General features: G+C 39.4%; 1 protein-coding gene across 3 annotated transcripts in view; it reads right to left on the reverse strand.

The window, feature by feature from the left end:
- Positions 1–24,898, reverse strand: part of ano6 (anoctamin 6) — a 98,891-nt gene that overhangs the window by 26,289 nt on the left and 47,704 nt on the right. For all 3 annotated transcript variants that reach the window (XM_012959928.3, XM_012959927.3, XM_002932807.5), the window contains exons 2-5: positions 13,686–13,768; positions 11,411–11,539; positions 1,619–1,684; positions 909–1,187 (exon numbers count right to left, since the gene is read on the reverse strand). In XM_012959928.3, the coding sequence (XP_012815382.1) occupies positions 909–1,187; positions 1,619–1,684; positions 11,411–11,539; positions 13,686–13,757 (546 nt within the window). In that variant the 5' untranslated portion in view covers positions 13,758–13,768. The remainder of the gene's footprint in view (positions 1–908; positions 1,188–1,618; positions 1,685–11,410; positions 11,540–13,685; positions 13,769–24,898) is intronic.

Here is a 24,898-nt window from a genome sequence, read left to right on the forward strand (position 1 = left end):
ATGCAGGAAAGTTTAAATCTGGGGGACTGTTTTCTGAAGGGAGGGGGTGGAAGGGAAATGAAAATATTCTATTTTTAGCTTTTTTCTGACTTAAAATTATCACAACAAATTATAATTATAAGATTAATATCATTTACCAGAGTGCCACAGCCATGTGACTTGTGCTCTGATAAACTTCAGTCATACTTTTCTGCTGTGTTGCAAGTTGAAGTGATATCACCCCCCTCCCTTTCCCCCCAGCAGCCGATCATCAGAACAATGGAAAGGTAGCAAGACAGCAGCTCCCTGACACCTGTGGTAAATATCAGAACAGCACTCAATAGTAAAAAAAAGTCTGGCTTGGGACCTTCTGAAAGCTCAGAATCAGGCACAATGCTCTGAGATGGCTGCCTATACACTGATATTACAATTAAAAAAAAATACATTTGTTGGTTTAAGAACAAAATTATAAATGGCAGAACAAATTATCTGCTATGTAAACAATGTAATTTAGAAACAAAAAGGACACCATAAAATTCATGGCAGAATCCCTTTAGTAAACCTATCCCTTATATAAAAATAGAATGACAATGTTTGGAAGCTCTAAAATAATTTTATGATATACTAGAGATAAGGGATCTATTATTTGGAATGGTTAGGACCTGGGGCTTTCCATATATTTACTGAATAAACCCAACAGGATGTTTTGCCACCAACATGGACTGATGTAGATTAGTTAGTATTAAGTACAAGGTACTGTTTTATTATTACACAGAGAGGAAAAAAAGAAATAATTAACAAAAAACAGAAATATTTGCTTAAATCTCTGTGGGAGATGGCCTGAATTGGGTTTTGCATAAGGGATCCCATACCTGTACTAAGACAAATGTCTGCCCAGTGCTTTTAGAATGAAGAAAAGTTTTACTTACTATTCGGCTTCTTGTAGCAGGGGTGAAGAAGGTTTCCTTATCCTGGATGTAAAAATCATCAATGCGATCCTTTTCAAATGGCGCAGTGAAAAATTCCTGCTCAGGCTTTATTATATCTTCACTAACTCTGAATATTTTCGTAAAGCAATTAAAAGCAGACTGATGTTTTCTCAAGTCATTGGGTTGTAAAGGTAGCTTGATGTGCATGACTTCAGCATATGTACACAATACTTCCCAAGGTGCATGCACCTTTACAAAGATGATTTTTCCATCAGAGACCTAAAGTTTTATGCCAAATAGAAACAAAAACATAGTATGCATGAACCATATAAATAAGGAAAGCAAATATTAGTAATATTGTTGATGACTGGTGCTTAAAATTGACAAAATTTTAAACAAAATGACAAACTGTTTAAATAAACCATTCCAGGGCAGAAATCATATATTTAAATATATTAAACTGAGTATTTGTTCATGAGCCATAACCCATCCTTACTGTTCAGTAAAAGTTACCAAACATCTGCAAACCCAGGCTGTATTTTTATAAAAAAAAAAAAAAAAAAAAGTAACAACTAATTCTATAAAATACACTGTTAAACTTTTTAGAACTTGAGAAACTTTAGATGAAGGTGAAAAAGTAGCAAAATAAGTACTTTACGAAAAACAGTTTCAGGTTCACTAACTATCTATTACACTGAAGAAGAACTTACCGAACGTGTTGCTTCCAAATGTAAACCACTTTTTATAAGATTTGACTCGTATGCTTGCCTTTTTTTCTGCAACAGGAAATTAGTACTGAAATTAAACAAGTGAAAACAACTATCTACAATGTAAAGAATATTTAGTTCATATTTTAAGGAATATATCCACTCTTGAAGGTTTATTTAAAGGTTCATTAAGTGGGACAGGGTACCAATATTCATCTAGCACACATAATCTGAACATTGTACATGTATTAACATAATTCAGATTTTCCATTTGTATATTGCAGTATTTTAGGCCATGCCCCTTATTAGCCAAGTCTTTAGCAGCCATGCTGCCAAACCACTACTATTTTAATGGTAAATATAAGCTGAACCACTTGAATATGGTCAGTGGAGACATATGTAATGGCAGCGTGTTTGCAAGGAACTGAATGGTTGAAGGATGATTCTGGGTTAATAGAATGGGTTAATGATCAGAGGGAACAGAGACAAAAAAGCTTGATGACTCAAGGATTATATAATTGCTATACTAATAACAAAACTGGGTATCATTGTTATTCATAGGGAACACAATTTTAAGCATGTTATAACGGCACTCATTTCCCTTTTTTTTAATGGTCATTTTAAAAGAATATTATTGCGCCAGACTACTCCCAAGCTGCCTTAATGCCAGCTATTTGAACCATGTTTTTTTTAACCAATATTGCATTCTTTAGTTCTCAGTTGCCAGCCCTGGCTGAATCCGAATCTAGCAATCCAGCACTGGAAGGAAGGACCGCTAACCATCCTAATCCTGGCTGTCAGTCTGAGGAGGGAAACGCCACATCCTTCAAATATTGGACAACCATTTATGTAATAAAATTAGTCACAAATCTAACCAGCAATCTTCCTGTTTCATCTCATCTCTTGCGCAGCAGAGTGAAAAGCCAAACTTTAACAAAAAAGCCAGCTTATTCACTCTACTGCACATGTGCCGGCCCTGGGATCCCAAAGATAGAAGAGAGAAGAAAGAGGATTGTTGGTTGCAGCTACCCTGGGCTGGTGTGGTTTTCTCCTAACAGAAGCACCAGCCATGGGTTAAAGGTAAGCGATAACAATCACTTGGGGGTGTCTAACATTTGGCACCCCCCAGTTATTTTTATCTTTCCTTCTCCATTCAATTCTTACTTTCTGCATTCTGGGAAAACATGGGAATGATGTGCTCAACAGACAAAGACCTAACAAGCATATTTATAAACACCATACAATATTATAAAACATGTCTGAATAAACTATAATGAATGCCAATATAAAATTTGCAGAAAACACATAAATACATAAAGTGCTTTAGAGAGGGTAATTAGCTGCAGTTATATTTAAAGTATAGAACTGCGTTGTTTCTCATTTATAATACAGAAAAACAAGGAAGTCTGTGCCCTGGTGTTTCACAAGGGAGCAGTGTAGCTGCATAACAGTTTCCATGAGAGCAGATGCTCATAAACAAATGAGGGAGAGTTTTGGAAAGCTGCTAACTCAAAGGAAACATTACAATTATATTCTATACATAGAAAAATGTATGGGATAGTCTGTATTCACACTATATGGTTCTGGCATAGACTGGTACTGATTTGTTTTTATTATATATTGATGGAAGTACCAGCTGTATTAAACAATGAGTCATTATATAACATTCACCTGGCACTAAGTACTTAAGGCTAATGCCAGACGAGGTGTAGGGCGGATATTCCATCTGGCATTAGCCTTAAAGGTAACAAAGCATAGTGGACAACAAAATGTTTGGAATCATCCCCTATTTCTTGCTAACGTAATGTACAGCACCCATACATCCACAGACTTTATTTGAAAGTCTTAGCTAATGCATTTTTGAGTGCTAATTGTGTAAACAACAAATTCATTTGCACTGCTGTGACAAATCCGTGTGGAATATTTATCTTATAGGAATTTATAAGTGGACTCTAGGTTCCAGAATGAATTCATTTGGAATGAAATTGTTTTTTGGGACCTAAAAAAAGAATAAATAAGGTTAGATCCTAATTTCTGTACAGCATACAAAGTGGGGGAGGCATTAGGATATTATTTTAAATTATAGGATTGTTTAACCCAAACAAGTAAGGCAAGGATCTCATATATGCACTGTATATCAGTGTGAGTGTCCCTATGTGCTATATGTTTGTCATGTAAGGCAAACTTAAAATCCAGAGAGTATATGGATTCCTGTCCAGGTGTGCTTTTCTGCACAGCCACCTTTGGGCCTGGCCCTCAGCTTTTTAGAGCAGGCAGGATTTACAGCACGCTTCCTTGCCTATCCCTGTGTAACTCCCAACGGGTAGGCAAGGTAGCCAAATGTATACTGCAGGGAAGAATCCTGTAAGGACAGAGCTGGATCAGGTCTGGACCAGATAAGAACCATATAATAGTAAGACAAACAGAAGTCAGGAACAAGCCGGGGTCAAAATAAGGGAGTCAACACAAAGGACAGGACAAGGGAAGCAGAAACCAGGGAACAGCAGTAGCAGAAATTAGAGCACATAGGAACAAGCAAGCTTGACTTATAACAGGCAATGAGTAAATTCAGAGCTGAGGAGTTTATAGGCAGACTAAAAACCAGGCCTGCATTTGGATTCAAAATAGGCCCTCACTTATCAAGTACATAGAAGCCCAAACAGCCCCCCACAAGCCTGCTAAATAGTGACTGTCTATGGCATCTTACAACAGCTCTGACATTTCCCAGAATCCAAATATTGCCAGTCCAGGCATGCTGAAAACTCAAGACACCAAAGCAGTGAACCAGCACCTTAGCTATCTGCCTTACATAGAGCCATGACAGGTATGACAACCTGCATAGTAGATCAATGGTTCAAATCCAGGAGACATGTTACAGTGTTAAAAATAAAGACTGCATTGTAGGGTTGAATTGAAGCAGCTGATTAATAGGTAGGGATGGGAGACTTGGGAGATTTGTAAAGTGTTTTTATTAGGGGCATTTTAAGTCCATATATAATGTTGAGTGCATCTCAAATGATACTAGTTTCTCCTAGTCTGTTGCAATCTAATCCTTAAACAGATATCACATTGGCAGAGGAGGGACAAACCGACCGGCCGACCCCATGCCTGGACAGGGATGTCATTGTTGGGGGGGTGCACGACCTACAGGCCTTATGGAGGGGAAGTACCAAGAATTGAGCAGTGGGGGTAATATTTACAAAACCAGGGTTATACTTCCTCAGAGGCTATCTGCAGTTTTTTTACAATAGGGACATAAATGGTAGTTTTCTAACATACTTCATTTAGTTACTGCACTGTATATGTATATATTTCTATTTGTAAATATTGTGTGCTGTGAACTCCTATTGAATTCCAATTAATAACACTGCTGGCTTGGCTGATAAATACCTACAATTGTATTATTTTTGTTTTTTTTGTAATAACTTTGATTACCCAAGTAATTTGTAGCATGGCCCTTGGCTTTCTGCTGCCTCTGAGATCTTATAGGAGCTCAGTGGGCCCAGACAGATAGTCAGGGTGCAGAGTGAGTGGGCCTTTTGATTACCAGGTGGTCACATGCTACCCAAGCACTGTGGTGCTTGTTAGAGGACCTGGGTGCAGTCAGGCTGGTTTTAAGTTGTGCCTGTGGCAGAGGTCAGGCTAAATTAGTTTTTTTTTTTTTTTTAATTAGACTTGAATTGTTATAGTCTCCTCTTTATTTTTGCCCACTTAATACCCCTGGTGGATGTAACTACCCCTCGGTTTCCTCATACCCCTGCTTTTTTCACATCAGTAGGGCTACTGGCCCTGTAGGCTTCCAGGAGCTGTGGTCAGAGCTCATTTCAGGGGAATATCATAACATGTAAAATACAAAAGGCTTCTAATTAAAAAAAACATTTTTAATGGGTTTATACTGCAAATGTATTACATTTAGTTTAAATAACACATACAAAGATTATAATTTTTGACTATACATCCCCTTTGAGATGATAAGTAAATTTAAAGCTTTGTGTCGATTTTTTTTTTTTTAAATTAACAATAACAAATTTTTAATTTCTCAGAAGATGTAATTTACATGTTTTGTAAATGTACTGTTGTACAGGTAGGGGATTCTTTCTACGCAAGTCAAGTGTCTCCCATAAAACTATCTATAGGGCTTTCAAATCAATGTATTTTTGTGTATAGAAAAAAAAAAAATCTATTACAATTATTTCCCTAAATTTTATGTATTTTTTACATAAAAAATATATCTACAGTCATATATCTTACAGAAGTAAAAGATATATGAAATGCCCTAAATAGTTAATACTGCTATGTACTTTCCCTCTTTTACTAAACTGTAAGCATTAAAGATTTTTCTAGAAAAGGAATCTTTGTCAAAGTGATAAAAACCCATAGATTTTAAGCAAACAAGAAAAAAAGTGATTAAAACTTTTCAAAACTAGTACACTGATAAAACATACAAAATTATTTTTAGAAACAGATAACACCTTTCTAATGTTGATAATTCTTTAACCAAAGAAAATTAAGACAAAAACTACTGCACAATAATTTCTGTTCCATAGAAGCAGGTTGGTCACTTGTAAAGTATGAAGAAAAGTTTCCAGGAGAAGCCCTTGTAAATTATGCAGAAGAGTTTCTGGGGCAGTACGGTTTGTATGTGAGAAAACCAGTTTTTTTGGCTATAATACAGCTGTCCTTTGTGTTACAAAGTTTATAAGCTACATCATCAACTATCTGAATAAGGACATAGAACAGCTCATAAAAACTAAAATATTTTCAATTCAATCCTATTCCTAATGTTATATGAAATCCACCTTAATATTACTTTGCTAGCGGACTCCATGTAACATTGCCATGGAGCAGCCATGGCACACGAGGGAGGGCTTGTTTGACTGCTGCAGTTATGAAAACCCTGTGCCACACTGGGCTAAAGTATATGGAAATCTTACAGAATTGCTGGGTCCTTAAATTATTACCTCTTTCTATTTATAATTAAATGCAACACACAGTAAGTCATTTTATGGACATAAAAACAGGCTGGGTTTCCAGGTTCTTGGTAGCGACTGACAAGCTGAAGCATGTGTTCTGGAAGCCCCTATCTGGTTTGCAGTGCACATGCTCCTGGTCGTTAATCACTGGCAGTGTTTGGGCAGCTGCCCTGCTTTACTGCTTTCATTTTATAGACCAAGAAGGTGGTAGACACTGGGGAAGGCTTTATGCAGTTGGGGTGGTTGCCTTGTACTTTAATTAAATTAACTGAAACATCAGACATATCTAATATGCAGGGTTCCCTTTACCTCCTGTATTGGGCAGTATTAGTATGTAACCTGTTAATAATAACAGCACAACTACATTCTTAAATGGGTATAAATACTAAAACCCTTTTGTTGAAACATAGATGGGCAGCACAGAGGTCAATAAATTTCTTGCCACCTAGCTTCCAATATGGGTCAATGTCTACATATTATATTGGGGGTTATGGCTTCAGTGTGTGTGTGTTTTTTTGTTTTTTAAACTAGCCTCATAAGATGAGGTTTCAGAACACCACTGTATTCTATAAACCTTTTTTTAGCACATCTGTGTGTTCTCTGAAAAAAGGGGTCCTGGATGTAACTTTCCCAGTGCTGGGAAGCAACACAAAGTGAACAGAACTGGAAAGTGACCATAAACTGATGACTCATGCAGTTTTAAATTGGGAACACATGAGCTTGGCTGGAAGCAGCTAACAAAATGAGAATCCCATGGCAGTTACTTATTTGCAGAAGACTTGCCGCCAGTATAAAAATGATTACATTATGAAAGAAAAGGAGGCACTAAACTAGGTTGCCCGAACCGGGAACCGGAGTTCGTGGTGCAGGCAGTTTGTGGCACATGCATGTGCATAAGGAGCGAGTGCTGAAATTCTTTCATTATGCACGTGTATAATGTAGACGGGTGAGTTGCACCCACCGCTCCTATGTCACACATATGCAGATAATGAGCGAGCAGGGAGCCTCTCTCATTTTCCGCATGCACACTAAATAACATGGCTCCTTTTTGGTGGGGGCGACCTAGCATTGGCAGGGACTGTTTTTTTTTTTTTATTGTTTTGCCCAACCGGAGTGTGGGCTCTATTAGCCCACACCTCTGGTGGGGGAAACAATATGGGGGTGATAGGTGCACTAAATGCTAGCTTAGAGGCCACAGATTGAACTGGGAAGCATCTTGATGAGATTGGCTGGGTAGGATCCAGAGCACATTATACTATGACAGCAATGAAATAGCATCTCTACCACATAAAGTAATTTAGCAATTAAGCAATTAGAACTAGCATCTCTAGCACTATATTCAGTGAATGGCATTGCATACAGACATAACATGCACATTATATGCTCCCCTGGCCAATTTTTAATTCAGAAAGAGAGGGAGTGGAACAATTAGGTTAGGATGCAAGATGAGTAAATGCCACCAGAGCATTTAGTAGGACACAAACCATGCCAGACAGGATCTAATGATAATTCTGTATGTAATTTTGCAAAACACATGGCAAGATAATTGCAGGCACAAAACAAACTGAGGCTTCGGCCCACAACCCTGTACTCTATAGATGTAAATAAAATACCCCTACATATCTTCTCGTTTGTTTTTCCATGCTTTCTACTTTCTCTTTTATTTCCTTTGCTCTATCACTATCCATTTGTATTAATTTCTCTTTCTTCCAATTATGTTTTTCTTGTCTAATTTTCATCGCTTCCCAAATATTCTATTTTCACATTCTTAAATGCATTCATTTTACCCATATCTAGCCCTCCTCTCACCTCCTCTGATATTATACCTTCCCTAACGCTGATTTCCTTTATCTTTCTATTATGTTTTCTTTCTGTTTTTCCCCTATTCTATTCTCTCTCGCCATTCCTATTCCGTTTACATGTTTTTTTGTTTATTTGGGACTCTCTTCTGCTCTCAATATCCTTATGCTTTATTTTCTGTTAATTTGTTTTTTAATCTTATTTGTCTGCCCGATTCTTGTTTTCCCCTTTTCTTAGGGCAATGATACATGGAGCTACTTGTAGGCAGCTACTTGTCGTGGCTACAAAATGGACAATACTGATTATTGTTTCTATGTATATTCAAGTAAACTGCCATTTTGCGCTAACCATGCACCACATCACGAGGAGGCGCATCAACTAGTTTTGCCATGCCCTGCTTTATGACATGGCATTTTTGAAAGGCAAGGTGAAAGCTAAACACAGGGCCAGTAATATAATACCTATGTTTCAACTTCCTTCAAAGTCCTTAAGGCAAATCCAGATGAAGAATTGTCCCTGCACTTATATAAAGAATAAAACCACTGGGTCACTAATGCCAAGGATGACTTGTCTTGCTTCATTCTGCTCACTCTTTTTTTGGCATTCTATGATTATAAATTAGGTCTGAGGTAGTCTCAGTTTCTGGTTTCCTTCACAGTCTCAGTTTCTAGTTTCCTTCACATCACACCAAATCATTATGTGCGAAGAGTGTTACATCACTTTTAGATGGAAATAATCAAAAGCTTTTTTTAAAAACATTATATGTTATAAACACTAATTTCCTGCACCTAAGGACTCCTCCTCACCTCCCAAACTTGCCACAATATGATTTAGGAAATCCATAAGTGACAGTATTGTACTGAAATTATCTATACAGCACCACATATGTATGTAGTACTTTACAAGGCTTACACACAAACAGGGGTAACATTATTAATTATACAGAGCAAATGAATAACATAAGAGGAGTGGAGACCTGGGACAGTCCAGTTGGATAGACTGGCTCCTTACTTGTTCCGTCAACCCACATTTTTGTCTGAAGGAACCCGCAACAGCTTTAACAGCAACCCAACACAATACCATGCCTGCAATAAATCCATAAACGTATAGGGTGGGTGACGGCAGGAGGGAGGCAGCCTATTTTCCAACCTGCATGTTAACATGAGACCTCACCTTTACCTCTACCAGCATCTGCATTTACTTACACACAAACTATCCAATACCTGCATTTTCCACAGATATCTGGTACTCTACCTCCTGGGTACTCCAGTAAAAAGACCAGTCCCATGGCACCCTCTTCTGCAACTTTAATAACTTAGTAACAGAGCAATCAAATCTCCACTTATTGTTCGGTATACACACACCAAAAGGATTATTAGGAACACCATACTAATACAGTGTTTGACCCCCTTTCGCCTTCAGAACTGCCTTAATTCTACATGGCATTGATTCAACAAGGTGCTGAAAGCATTCTTTAAAAATGTTGGCCCATATTGATAGGATAGCATCTTGCAGTTGATGGAGATTTGTGGGATGCACATCCAGGGCACGAAGCTCCCATTCCACTACATCCCAAAGATGCTCTATTGGGTTGAGATCTGGTGACTGTGGGGGCCATTTTAGTACAGTGAACTCATTGTCATGTTCAAGAAAGCAATTTGAAATGATTCGAGCTTTGTGACATGGTGCATTATCCTGCTGGAAGTAGCCATCAGAGGATGGGTACATGGTGGTCATAAAGGGATGGACATGGTCAGAAACAATGCTCAGGTAGGTCGTGGCATTTAAACGATGCCCAATTGGCTCTAAGGGGCCTAAAGTGTGCCAAGAAAACATCCCCCACACCATTACACCACCACCAGCCTGCACAGTGGTAACATGGCATGATGGATCCATGTTCTCATTCTGTTTACGCCAAATTCTGACTCTACCATTTGAATGTCTCAACAGAAATCGAGACTCATCAGACCAGGCAACATTTTTCCAGTCTTCAACTGTCCAATTTTGGTGAGCTTGTGCAAATTGTAGCCTCTTTTTCCTATTTGTAGTGAAGATGAGTGGTACCCAGCTTGAATCAGTCGGCCCATTCTCCTCTGACCTCTAGCATCAACCAGGCATTTTCGCCCACAGGACTGCCGCATACTAGATGTTTTTCCCTTTTCACACCATTCTTTGTAAACCCTAGAAATGGTTGTGCGTGAAAAACCCAGTAACTGAAATACTCAGACCGGCCCGTCTGGCACCAACAACCATGCCACGCTCAAAATTGCTTAAATCCCCTTTCTTTCCCATTCTGACATTCAGTTTGGAGTTCAGGAGATTGTCTTGACCAGGACCACACCCCTAAATGCATTGAAGCAACTGCCATGTGATTGGTTGATTAGATAATTGCATTAATGAGAAATTGAACAGGTTCACCTTTTGGTGAGTGTATTTTATATTAAAGCACCAGGCTGTAAACTGCACCTTAATGTTGTTGAAGTTATGGCCCCACTTTCATCAGTGTCATGTATTTTCTGCATACTGCCTGTTTTTCTCTAAAATTTAGCACATGGTCTAGCATGTAAACAGTGAACCCCTTCATGGTCGTGGGTTCCACTGCAAATACATGTATATAACGTCACCAGTGAGAAAGAAAACAGGTGTCAGAATGGCAGGTGCAGAGGGAAGACTAGGGCCATAACATGGGATGCTTCCAATGGGAAGATTTTGTGTCTTCACTGCCTGGCCCTCACTGTAACCTCAACCTAGCATGAAGCACCTAAGCAGAGTACCACCCCCTATGGTGCTGGGTTGTACTACACATGCAAAAGTACCAAACTGAGCATACATATGACATGGGCAGTACATAACTTCAGTATGTAATTCACGACTATCGTAAGAAATTCATCAGCAAGAAGTGCTGTTCATAAAAGCCTATGGTCACTGTATACACTACAAAAGAACATAAGGGAAAATGGAATGATGCCTGTGCATTTGGTTTTGGATGATTTTAATAAAATACAGCAGTTATAAAACCCACCTTTTGCTTTAGAAAACTTTTTTTTGCAATATGCTCCTTCATGGTCTCATCTTCATAAACAAGAACATAGTCAATTCGTCTTTGGTTATCAGTGAAATACAAAGAATCTAGATTTTCATCAAATTCAACCTGTTAATTTGAAAAGAAATGTTAAATTCACACTCAAAAGGTCAAAAGGATATAATTGCATATGTTTTGCCACTGGCAATTCACTTTATTGCCGGTAGGAAAGCATTCAGGGGTGATTTGAAGCCTGCAGTAGCCCACGGTTAAACAATCGTGACAAATCTCCCCGTGTCCCATTATCTTAAAGGGCTGTTAATTTGACATCCGTGGTACAAAAGAGTTTCTTGGGGAACAGATATTGGAATTCAGGGTGGTTTAAATAAATTAAAGAATTGAGGAGTAAATGTGGTTCAGTGTTGAGAAACACAAGTGTATGAACTTGGGCACAATTAATATTGCTGTTTGTACAATAAATATGATGTGTTGCAGGCCTCCTTAATTAGTAAGGATCTGGGGGTTACTGTGAATGTGCACAGTCTCATATGGAAAGCTTTCTTCATCATCAAAATGCAGTTGGCCAAACACCCAAACATACCCTAATATAGGTAAGCATTGAAATCACCATAAGCATGCAGTGAGGCTTTCACTTACTCACTTTTACAGGCATACTTACGGCAATGAAACTACTTACCTGTGGAAACGTATAGTGACAGTCAACTGTAAAAATACAATTTGGTGACTTTTGAACAAACTATATGATAAATAATGACCTCTGGTCTGCAGGATCAAATTGGCTTTCAGTGTCTGCCAGGGAGCTTAAAACCTGATATGTTGCATAAAAAGAAACCTGCTGCAGGTACAGGGCAGAATTTGTTTCAAAATGTCAGGGATACAGTTGGGGAGTGGGCCCTTTGTGGTTGTAGTAAGCCATAATTGTAGGGTGTGTTTTTTGAGGTTTTAAATGGCAAAAAGGCAACTCCGGAGTCATGTAAATGCAGATTCAGTACTGCGTGCTGTGAGTAGAAAAGCATTTGAAATATTTACATAGCAGCCACTGCAAGAAAAAAAAACCAGACAAAAAAAACCCAGACAAGTTATAAAACAGCATTGGATATTATTGGATATGGCTAATAAGTTCATGTATTAGTGGCAACAGAAGGAAGAGACTAATTTGATCAGTTAAAAGAAATAATTAGAGGACTATCAAGCTCCAAGGGCTAGGGATGCACCGAATCCAGGATTCAGCCAAGATTCAACCTTTTTCAGCAGGATCCGGTTTTGGCTGAATCCACACTCCTGGCCAAACCGAATCCTTAAAATTATGTGACTTTTTGTCACATAAACACAGAAGTTGAAAATTTTTCGCTACGTGCTATGCGGCTACTAAACAGACAATACTGATAATTGTCTCTTAGATCCGCTTTCTCCAGTGTGCAGGTACACAGAGCAGAGAGGAGTGTAGCCCCAATATGCCAGCTTTCATGTTTTTGGCCTGGTCTCCACTCTGCTCTGCTCCATGTACTTGCAATAAGACGGAAGCTGTACTTGTCAATGCAGATACACAGAGCTGTGGGAGAGAGCATATCTGCTTCTCTCTGCCTGCCTAAAAACTGCAGACTGAGAGGAGCAGAACCAATAATCTGTGTGTCCTTGCCCTAGGGGAGGTGACAGAGGGGGAGATTAGTCGCCCCACAACAAATCTTTGTTGCCACGGGCGACTAATCTCCCCGCAATGCCATCCCACCGAGAAGAATGTAAATCGCTGGTGGGATGGCATACGCGTCACTGTGATTTCCGGTCCTCTCAAGGCATCTTCGGGTGACTTCCAGAAATCACAGCGACGTGAATGCCATTCCACCAGCGATTTACATTCTTGCCTGTGGGATGGCATTGTGGGAGATTAGTCGCCCCGTCTGTCACCTCCCTTAGAGATCAGGATAATGAGGTAGATAATAACAGAAAAGGAAACATTTTACAGCCAGAGACTGGACTATCCATCCATCTTAGTTTAGGGATTATTCCGCTACGTTTGCAAATGCACTCACAGACATGGTATCGGCCTGTCAGTGCGAACACATGAAGGATTACGGTGCAGAAACACAAAAGTATGCGTGTGGATTGTATTTTTATCCACTGGCGTATTTATGCCAGCAAAAATGTGTGGTATTCCCCTGGCTAGAGGGTAATAGGAGGGTACTTAATGCTTTTGCAGATGAATAAAATAAATGGGGAAGAAATTGCATTACAAAGTAATTAACAAAGTACTTACAATTTCAGCTGCTGAAAGTATTGGTGCATTTTCTGCCATTGCGCCATATGTAGGAACTATTGTTTGTTCCATTTCCACTGAAACTAAAAAAATAATTAAATGTTTAGACCACAGCAAGTATACCACTAGTGTGAGACATGCAATTAAAGGGTAAAAAACGTCACTATTTACCCAATTTTATTGGCAACCATGCTTAACCTGCACCTCTCATCTAAGTAGTTTGGCCGGCTCTTAGAAAAAGCCCCTCTTGCATTATTTGTGGCATACATATTGGATTGCATTAAGAGCTTTCAAATATATGTGTGTACAGGTATGGGATCCCTTATCCCGGAAACCCATTATCCAGAAAGTTACGAATTACAGAAAGGCCATCTCCCATAGACTCCATTATAAGCAAATAATTCTAATTTTTAAAAAATGATTTCCTTTTTCTATGAAATAATAAAACAGTACCCTGTACTTGATCCTAACTAAGATATAATTAATCCTTATTGGAGGCAAAACAAGCCTATAGGGTTTATTCTACATTTAAATTATTTTTAGCAGACTTAAGTTATGGAGATCCAAATTACAGAAAGATCCCTTATCCGGAAAACCCCAGGTCCTGAGCATTCTGGGTAACAGGTCCCATACCTGTATATACATACAGATAATGTCAATTAAGGTGAACATCTTTCATCTGTACCAAAAGAAAATCAGTGCAAAAAATAACTGCTGCAAAATGGATAGACACTTGTATTATGTATTCAAGGAAACAGCAGTTTCCATTCAAAATCAGAGCAGGCTCCTCTGGCAAAAATAGCATTGATAAGTGCCAGGAAGAAAAACAGATGTGTAGATAAGCACAGCAGTGAAGCAAGGATTGAAAACAGACTACACAAATCTAATAAACCGATTAAAATTGGCTTCCAGTAATAAATTCCATCTAATGCTAAGAGTGCGTAAAAGGCACTTTTGTAGCCTTCAGTCAAAATATATACATAGGTCACTATGGCGTAGAAAATTTGTTCAATAGATTTGAACATACATATTATTCTTTTTCAAAAATGAAACAATCTCATCTAAATTTCTACACTGAACCAATTACAACTGTCTCTGAAATGGGCAATATGTTAAGTTGATACACAAAACAAAATACACAAAAATGTGATGCTTTGCTATCAGGATTCATTAGGATATTGCACACACAAAAAATGTTTCTCATTCCCCATCAAACTTTTACTTCCAACACATTCATTGCCAGAATAAAAAACTATGATCTGATGAACAAATTACAGAGAAACTGCCAAAAGTCCTTCAAAAAAAAAAAAAAAAATGACCAGAAGGAGATTTGTGGTTATCCTAGAATTTATAACAGGCGTTGCTACTGGGCCACCATCAGAAATACTGGGGACCCCACGACCCAGCCAAAACACAAGCACATAGTACCATAACTTTTGGCCACTTCCTTCTATGCGCTACACAAAATAATCAACTAGCAGTTTGGTATGTTTTGACAAAACAAAAGATTTAACTTGATGGATGTGTTTTTTCAACCTCAGCTTCTATGATACAAACTCACTAATCATTTTACTAAGAAGTAGGGTTGATGCAGCTCGGTCCTTCTGCAAATTTTTGGCCCATGTATGGGGCCTTTCGACAGGCCCACCCGACCAATATCTGGCCAAAGATAATTAAATAAAACAGGGACTGTTTGCCCATATATCCCGTGTATGGGCACTACCGACAGGCCTGCCCGACCAATATCTGGCCTGAAATCGGGCAGATCTCAATCGGCAGGTTAAAAAATCTTGTCGGATCGGGGACCGCATTGGATCGTTGATGCGGTCCCCGGACCGACTTTGCCTATACCCGCTGTAATAATTTGACCTTTTGGCCCCAGGGCCAAACGATCGAATTAGCCTGGATTCTCCCGATATCGCTCACCCGTAGGTGGGGGATATCGGGAGTGCCCATGAAGGTGTATGGGCACCTTAAAGGAGAAGGAAAGTCAAAGTCACTTGGCGGTGCCAAAATGTTAGGCACCCCAAGTGACTTCAATAGCCTACCTTTTACCCCGGGCTGGTGCCCCTGTTCTGAGAGAACAGCACCAGCCCGGGGTAGCAGCGATCGCTTCCTCCTTCCTGTATCGCTGCGCGCGCATACGCAGTAGAGTGAAAAGCCGAACTTTAACAGAGAAGTCAGCTTTTCACTCTACTGCACATGCGCCTGTCTCAGACAAACAGCAGCAGCTCGAGTAGGAAGGAGGAAGCAATGCGCTACAGGTACCCCTGGCTGGTGCTGTTCTCTCCGAACAGGGGCACCAGCCTGGGGTACGGGGTAAGCGATTAAAGTCACTTGGGGGTGCCTAACATTTTGGCACCCCCAAGTGACTTTGCTTTTCCTTCTCCTTTAAGCCATCTGACCAGCCCTATAATTTGTTTTACTTACTGTTTTGTTACACATGTATAGATGGGCATATAAAACAAACATACACATTACATACAAAAATACAACCAATAACAAATACAGGTAAAGAGGGACCTGTCCTGAAAATCTAAAAGTAGAAGAGGTGCAAAACACAAGGTGTGGGGATAGGCAATCTCAGGATTCAGTGAAAGATGTGTATTAAGCATTACATTTAGCAGCACACAGCGTACACTGACACTACTTTAGGCTTGATGAGAGTAATGTTCTGTAAATAAATACGTTTCAAGAGATTGTTTAAAGCAGCAAGATTAGGAAATATTTGGATGGAATGTGGGAGGGAATTCCAGAAAAGGGGTGCAGCCCAAGCAAAGTTTTTGAAGAGGTAATTAGGGAGAAGCAGGCCAGTAGAGGAGTGTAACAAGCAGTTTGGGGGTTGCTTGCAGATTAGCTCAAGAGATGTAGGATAGTGTAGTGAATTGCTTTGAATTTTATTCTGAAAAGTAGCGGAATTCATTATGTACTGGAGAGGTAACAGTCTCTGGAAGGCAAGGCCAATTAACAGAGTGTAATTGATACATGACACAATAAGACAGAATCAAAATTTTGGTGGCATCTTGGTTGATAAACTATCCTAGTTTTGGGATTATTCCTTAGGGCTCTAGCACACGAGGAGATTTGTCACCTGCGTTTTTTCCCCCTGGCGCTTTGGCGACAAGTCGCCACGACAATACCCACGAAGAGATTTCATGCGAGTTGAGCTCCAGGCGATCTGCTACCCATGGTACACTCAACAGTTAACCCCCCCTCATGTTTACTCAAGTTGCTCAGAAAAGAGTCTGTGTGCGATTTGAAACAGCAGGCGATTTGAAGTAGCCTCGTATGTTTTGACGCTGGCGATTTCCATTGATTTAGCATTGGCATCTTGTCGCTCGTCTTGTCGCCAAATCGCTCTTTTAAAAATCGCCAGTGACAAATCTCCTCGTGTGCCAGAGCCCTTAAAGGAACAGTAACACCAAATAAAATAAAGCAAATAAATTAAACTAAACTATAATATACCGCTGCCCTGCACTGGTATGGGCTCTGGCACACGGGGAGATTAGTCGCCCGCGACAAATCTCCCTTGTCACGGGCCACTAATCTCCCCGAGTTGCCATGACCCGCCATCCCACCGGTGAACATGTAAGTCGCCGGCGGGATGGCACACGCGGCGGCGCGATTTCCCGAAATCGCCGAAAAAGACTCGCGAGTCTTCCCCGTGTGTCAGAGCCCTAAAAGTTGTGTGTTTGTTTTAGAAACAGTACTAGAGTTTGTATAAATACCCTGCTGTGTAGCCATGGAGTCAGCCATTCAAATGGAGAAAAAGCACAGGTTGTATAGCAGCTAAGAGATAAACTCTGTAGAATACAATGGTGTCTTATCTGTTATCTGCTATGTATCCTGTGCCTTTTCTCCTTTTTCCAGCTGGAATGGCTGCCCCCGTGGCTACACAGCAGCTTATTTATATAAACTATAGTAGTGTTTCTAAAGAAAACACTTTTTCAGTGTGAATGAAATGTATAACCCACTCCAGATACCTTGTGCTTCGGTTTAAACAAAAAAAAAATACTTAACTCTGGAGCGCCCTCCTCTGTCCAAACTTCTCAGATGAGGTCTTATGGGGTAAAATAAAATAAATAAAAAATAAAAATAGCGTAATACAGTAATAAGATATTAATAATCACCCCTCTAAAACGTGTTTATATCTAAAACAAATCTAGTGAACACCGCTACTAAATTTACTTCACTTTTCTGTGAAAACACATAAATACAATCCACCGCAAAATGTTTAAAGTTCGTGTCTATTTAAATAAGTGAATTTCAGTATTTCACACTCTTCCGTGACTTCTTTTATCCTTAGCCAATTGTGCATATACTTACAGACCAACACTGTGGTCTTGGAGCTTGTAACAAATTCCCTCGTGGTTGAACTATAACTCCCAGCTTCTCTTTTTCCACTTTCTCCTGCTGCTGGACAAATATACAACGGACATGTGTAAAATCCTAAAACTTTATTCTAAAACATATTTAAAGTTTAAACTCACAAACGCCATAAAAATTGTGCCCATCGGCCCATTTGGCGAGAGAGATGCCAAAGGGAGAACGCGAACGGAGAGATTTGCAAGCCAGGATCAAAGCGAGTACTGCAGATCGCATAAAGAGACTGATAAGCAAGCAAGGATCCAATGCTGTTTACAAAAGGACTCCCGATGGGCGCAATTTTTATGGCGTTTGTGAGTTTAAACTTTTAATATGTTTTAGAATAAAGTTTTAGGATTTTACACATGTCCGTTGTATATTTGTCCAGCAGCAGGAGAAAGTGGAAAAAGAGAAGCTGGGAGTTATAGTTAAACCACAAGGGAATTTGTTACAAGCTCCAAGACCACAGTGTTGGTCTGTAAGTATATGCACAATTGGCTAAGGATAAAAAGAAGTCACGGAAGAGTGTGAAATACGGAAATTCACTTATTTAAATAGACACGAACTTTAAACATTTCGCAGTGGATTGTATTTATGTGTTTTCACAGAAAAATGAAGTAAATTTAGTAGCAGTGTTCACTAGATTTGTTTTAGATATAAACACGTTTTAGAGGGGTGATTATTAATATCTCATTACTGTATTACGCTATTTTTTATTTATTTTATTTTACCCCATAAGACCTCATCTGAGAAGTCTGGACAGAGGAGGGCGCTCCAGAGTTAAAGAGATACTGACACCAGAAATTCAATCTTTTTTTACATCTATCATAACATTGTCTTTGCAAGAACTTTATAATTTTGCCATAAAAATATTTGCCTGATGCGTTTACATTACCTGTCTGATCCCCTATGTTCTTCTATGAGGGGGCGGCCATATTTGTCTGTTAGCATTAGAAGCTATAACTGACAGGTTGGGAAGTGACAGTCAGGTTGGCAAAACAGTCAGGTTTAGGAACTTCAAGTAACAATTACTTACAAAACCAAACCTGTCAGCAAAAAAACGTCAACATGACCTATAGGTAACTTTTTATGTATATTCATATTTTGAAAAGTAGTTTTTTCATGTCAGTATCCCTTTAAGTATTTTTTTTTCTAAAGAAAACACACCAGTTTTACCAGTGCAGGGCAACAGTAAATTATATTTTAATTACTTTAAAACACTTTCATTTTTGGTGTTACTGTTTCCTTAAGTGAATGCAATTTAGTTATAGCTGTAATATGAAAGTGAAGGACAGAACAGAACCAAAGATTACCCCAAGGCACTGTGCCTAGAGACATGCGGTGATAATGAATTATTTATTAATGCAATGTTGTGGCTGTTGGATGGGGCAAAGGGAATAATTCTGTCTTAGAGAGGTTTAGAGTAATGTCCCATGGGCGAGTGTAGAGGACCTCTTCTTTGTACCCCATTGCAGTAGAAACTGAAAGTGATTTGTGAGATGACATAATGCATAAAGAAAGAAATTATCTGCCTTACACTAACTTAAATTTAGCAGTAGATATACTGTGAAGATGGGGGGCACTGTGCTGAATTTTTAGGCTACTGACTTTTCATAAGGAACCATTTGGCTCTATAGACAAAAGCCTAAAATGTATGTTTGCTCAGCTATAAGGTGTGTTATCACTTGCTTTCTTTTGCAAAGAAGAATACACTAAGCATGGATTATAGAGATTAATGTATACTGATTATATAGCATAGCTGTTTGCTCAGCTATAATAATTGAAACATTGTTTTATTTGACTTAAGAACTAAGATAAAAAATGGAATAGGACAGTGTACTGATACAATCTATTGTGAGCAATGGATGCAATGGATGTAATGGTAAATAGGTGGAGTATCCTGTGTTACACAGGCTTTCCACAAAAAGTGAATTATCATTTGCTATGTTTTGCAAAGCAGAATGCATTTATCATGAATTATAAAGAGAGAAAAGAAAAATCGCAAGTTAATTATTCTCTCATCTGTGCACATCTCTGATGTCACATTTACTTTTAGAGCCAAAAATATTAATCAACTAAATATCTGATGTATACAGTTTAAAAGTTATTTCCAACCCAGGCAACTGCTTTTTCATAAATGACTGATTATGCAATGTAGCGACATAAGAGCAATTTACACTTTTTGAAACATTGCTGCTACACGCTTGGATTATATTTTTTGTGCCATTCACCTCTTTTCCTGCTCTATGTATATCTGCCATTTCAGTATTTTCATATGCATCCTTTCACTTAAGCCATTTGTGTGCTACCTCAGAGATCACATGACCAGAAATAATATATGTGTACCTTGTGTGCACTGTGACTCCTATGATCCCGGGGGGGGGCCTTAATTCTTAAAATGGCAATTTTCTATTTAAGGAGTACCCAATGCCAAGCAGGGTTTGACATGTGAGCTTCTTTATGCAATATATTTCTGTATAGACCAACACTGTTCATGGGTATAGTTTTTCTTTAAGCTAGGCTGGGTAACATCAAGTAAACAGCAATATCTTATTATTAAAAAGGAAAATGAGATAAGCGAGTCTCATCAAAAATGAGTTGTTTAAATAAAACACTGTAAGGAATAACACTGCTGTTTATAACCTCTTTAGATGATGAATTTTCTGAACAGAAATCTCATACATGAAATGAACGTTACAATATGTTTGGATATTGTAACCTGGAAAACGTGTTATTACAGAGTATGTTAATATTGGCAGGGTTCCAGGCTTACCAGTTCTGGCTCCAGAGTGGCTTTTAGCCAAGGACTCCAGAGGTATGATTTTTAATACTTTGGCTAAAGATAAAGCTACTAACAACATACATATTTATACTGTGGCAGTTTCTAAAATTAAAATATTATATAACAGTTCCAAACTTTTAGTATCTTGCAGGGGTGGGATTCCTTATGTGGAAATTCATTATCCAAAATCTCTGAATTACAGAAAGCCATCACCCATACAGTCTATTTTAAGGGAATACATCTAATTTTTTTTCTTTAATTATTGCCTGTAACAATAAAACAGTACCTTGTATTTGATCCTACGTGGCATGAATCAATATTGGTGACAAAAAAATCCTATTGGGTTCATTTAATGGTTAAATGATTTTAACAGGCAAAGTAGATTAATCAAAATACAAGTTTTTTGTTTTTTCGATTTGAGAAAAAACACAGCAAAAACCGCAAATGTGAATATACGTGAAAGAAATTTCTGAAACCAAGAAAAGTCGCAAGTAAAACCTTACAATGGGAACTGTAGCATCTTTAGTTATCTCCTAGTTTGATAAAACATTTGCGATTTTCAGCCTCAAGCAAATGAATGAAAAATGATTTCCAGTGGAAAGGAAGCGATTCTCTATTTTGTGATCTTTTGGGGCATATGGGGATTGGGGCATATATTGAGTTTGACATGCAGCATTCCAACTAATGCAGAGGGGCAGGAGAGTTCCCACTGGGCGATGAAGCACCCCATGTGGCACAGCCCTAAGGAAAGATTTTGGTTAAATAAAATGCACATGAAAACCAATCTTGAAGGTCAGTTAGGTAGAGATGAAAACGTTATTTGCTGTCCTATTCTTTAAACTATGGCCAAATGGCTGATACCTAGTATTCTGCAGATGCACTATATCTGCACCATGTATGATGCATTGCCACATGAATATGTGAAGAGATATATTCACAAAGCATTAAAGGCTTACCTGAAATTATCCTACAAATACTAACCAGTGAATTCTAGCCTTAAAGAGATACTGACACCAGAAATTAAAATGTTTTTTACAACATCATAGCATTGTCTTTACATGAGCTATAGAATTTTGCCATAAAAGTACCCAATGCTTTTACATTACTTTTCCAAATCCCTATGTTCCTCTATGAGGGGGCTGCCATATTTGTGCAGCAGGAGTCATTACTATTAAAAGCTATAACTGACAGGTTGAGTAAGGACAGGCAGGTTGGCAAAACAATCAGGTTTAGGAACTTTAAGTTACTTACAAAAGCAGCCCAATCAGCAAAAAATGATCAACATCACCTATAGGTAACTTTTAATGTACATTAATACTTTGTAGAGTAGTTTTTTGTGTCAGTATGACTATAATGCTTTATTTGCACCTTTCAAAAGACACAGTTACTCTATCATTAGAGCTTGCATGCAGTCAGTTGCATTTAACAATGTCTTGTGCTGCAGGAAATAATTGTAGTACAAAAGCAGCAGGTTACAGTCAGGTTTCCTTTGGGTCATAAAATCCAGTCACCACACAAAAAAAAAAACAACTTGTGCTAGGGTATTGACATATTGTAGCCTTGTTTCTCTTTGCAAATGCTGCATTTAAATCTATAGAAACTATGATTAAAAAACATAAAAATTATCACATAAAACTAACATCGCATGGGCCTTAAAGGAGGAAGAAAGGCTAATAAAAAGTTAATCTCAAGCTGCAGGCATACCTTCAGTTGTCTCAATAGTGCCCTTAAGTCTCCCCATACTTCACCTGTTCAGAAGATCAGAAGCCAAACAGAAAAAAAAAACTCTGAGCAGGGTAGAGAAGATTCCCATAATGCATCACTCCTTCCCAGACTTAGCGACTTGTTACTATAGGTGGCGCATGCGCACACAGCAGGAGCATCCGGTTGCCATGGCGACGCAGGACAGTGAACTCTGTGACATGCAGGTGGGGGGAGTGGGGGCAGATGCAGGGAGCGACCGAGGGTTTGTGGCAGGAGCGGGGAGCAGGGGGTTTGTGGCAGGTTTGAGTATGTCTCTTTTTTGTATGGGCCATGCGAGTAACTGCCGAGCCGCCAAGCTGCGAGCGGCGGCAGCGGGGGGTGCTGCCGGCATGCTGTGGGAGGGCACAGAGTGTGACATGCTGTGGGGGGCACAAAATGTGGCAGCAGCGGCGGCAGGGGGGGGTTGTGAGTAGCTGCCGAGCCGCCTAGGTGCGAGCGGCGGCGGGGGGGGGGGGGGGAAGGTGTTGCTGGCAAAGGAAGATCTGTGACATGCTGTGGGGGGCACAGAGTGTGGCAGCGGCGGGGGGGGGGTGCTGTCGGCAGGTGAGCGGAGCGGAAGACACTCTGTGACATGCTGTGGGGTAGGGGGGGGACACTCTGTGACATGCTGGACAAGATGGCGGGGCCGTTCACTGAAACAAGTATGTAGGTTCTAGTATGTGTATCTCTGTAACTCTTTCATTAGGCAAGCCAGGAATATAGCGTTTTTACACAGCAATAGTAGTACTATTTAATAGTGTGCTTAATAGATTTTGACTTTCATTGTCCTTTAAGCTTTCTTGTAACATGGCAGTAGGCCACTAAAAGTAACTGGGACCCAAAATTTGTATGACCCCTTGTCAACAGAATTTGAGATTATGTGTATCATATGCCTTTTCTGAATTTATTAGTCAGGACCCCAGGGTCCTTGCTGGGTGGGGGTGGGGGTGAGCTGGTTTAAATTTGGCAGAGGTCCCCCCCCCCCCTTATTCTAAAAGAAGGATAGTGTTATTCACTGGAGGGTGTCAAATGTTAGGCATGCACAGAAGTCAGTACAGGCTGAAAAATGTATCTAATTTAATTGTTAATTAGCCACTGAAGGATCAGTAATGAATGTGTACTGGAAAGTTGATTGGATTTATAGTTTCTTTCACTAGCCAAAAATGTATTTTTTGTGGGTATATAACCTCTTATTCAGGGGAGATGTTACACCTAGTGCAGTAAAGATTCACAGCAAAAAATGCACCACAAAGTATAGCTGTTAAACCTCTTGGCAATACAGTCCTATGCACCATATTCCAAAATTAGCAGAGCTCTGTGTTCTCCCATAGACAAGCAAGTGTTGTTGATGAAACAACTCACTTGTTGCTGCCAACACACTACCAACAACATTTGTTGATTGTTTGGCTGTTGTCTGTCAGGAGAAATTGAGGCCATGACACCTGACTGTGTAATCCAGTGCTATCCAACTCTGTGCTACTGAGGGCTGGAATTTTTCTGACCTACATGGTGGATGGCCGATAATGGAAGCCAGTTTTGACCACTCCCCTTTTTAAAAACCACCCTTCTTTCATATGGGAAAGAATTATATTATGTCATATTAAGACATACTCATAAATCCTTATGCCTCCTTCTCCCCTGTGGATAGCACAGCAACCCCCAGCATATATATATATATATCTATATATTACACACCTTAGTGGCCATATAATGACTATTTCCAAATACTAATAAACTCCCAGAACAAACCCCTGCCAGGTTCACCTCCCACAGGCAGCATAGGGCAGGCAGAGTATGGCACACACAGGCAGCATAGGGCAGGCAGAGTATAGCACACACAGGCAGCATAGGGCAGGCAGAATATGGCACACACAGGCAGCACAGGGCAGGCAGAGTATGGCACACACAGGCAGCATAGGGCAGGCAGAGTATGACACACATAGGCAGCATAGGGCAGGGCAAGCAGAGTATGGCACATAGGCAGGTAGGCCCTATTTAAACTTACAAAAAGGTAAGCAGTCACAGCAGCCAGGCAAGAGGGGGGGGGGGGGGGCGCTGGTGGCCAGTTGGACAGCACTGGTGTAACTAATCTACAGTATGTGAATATGCAGCTAAATGTAAAATAAAGGCATTAAAAAATGCAAGAGAAAAAATAATGTGTAAATACACGTTATCATGTGTAACTGAACTTTATAATCATGTCATTAATTTGACACCATAAACACTTTGCGCATTTTTATTGATAGGGCCTGTAAGACATGTATCTATAGCCTGCAAAAAGTAGTCAGCTGCAACTCACCGGAGTGGCTAACCAATATACTGT

This window comes from Xenopus tropicalis, chromosome 3 (genome assembly GCF_000004195.4).
Source record: "Xenopus tropicalis strain Nigerian chromosome 3, UCB_Xtro_10.0, whole genome shotgun sequence".
Taxonomy (NCBI): domain Eukaryota; kingdom Metazoa; phylum Chordata; class Amphibia; order Anura; family Pipidae; genus Xenopus; species Xenopus tropicalis.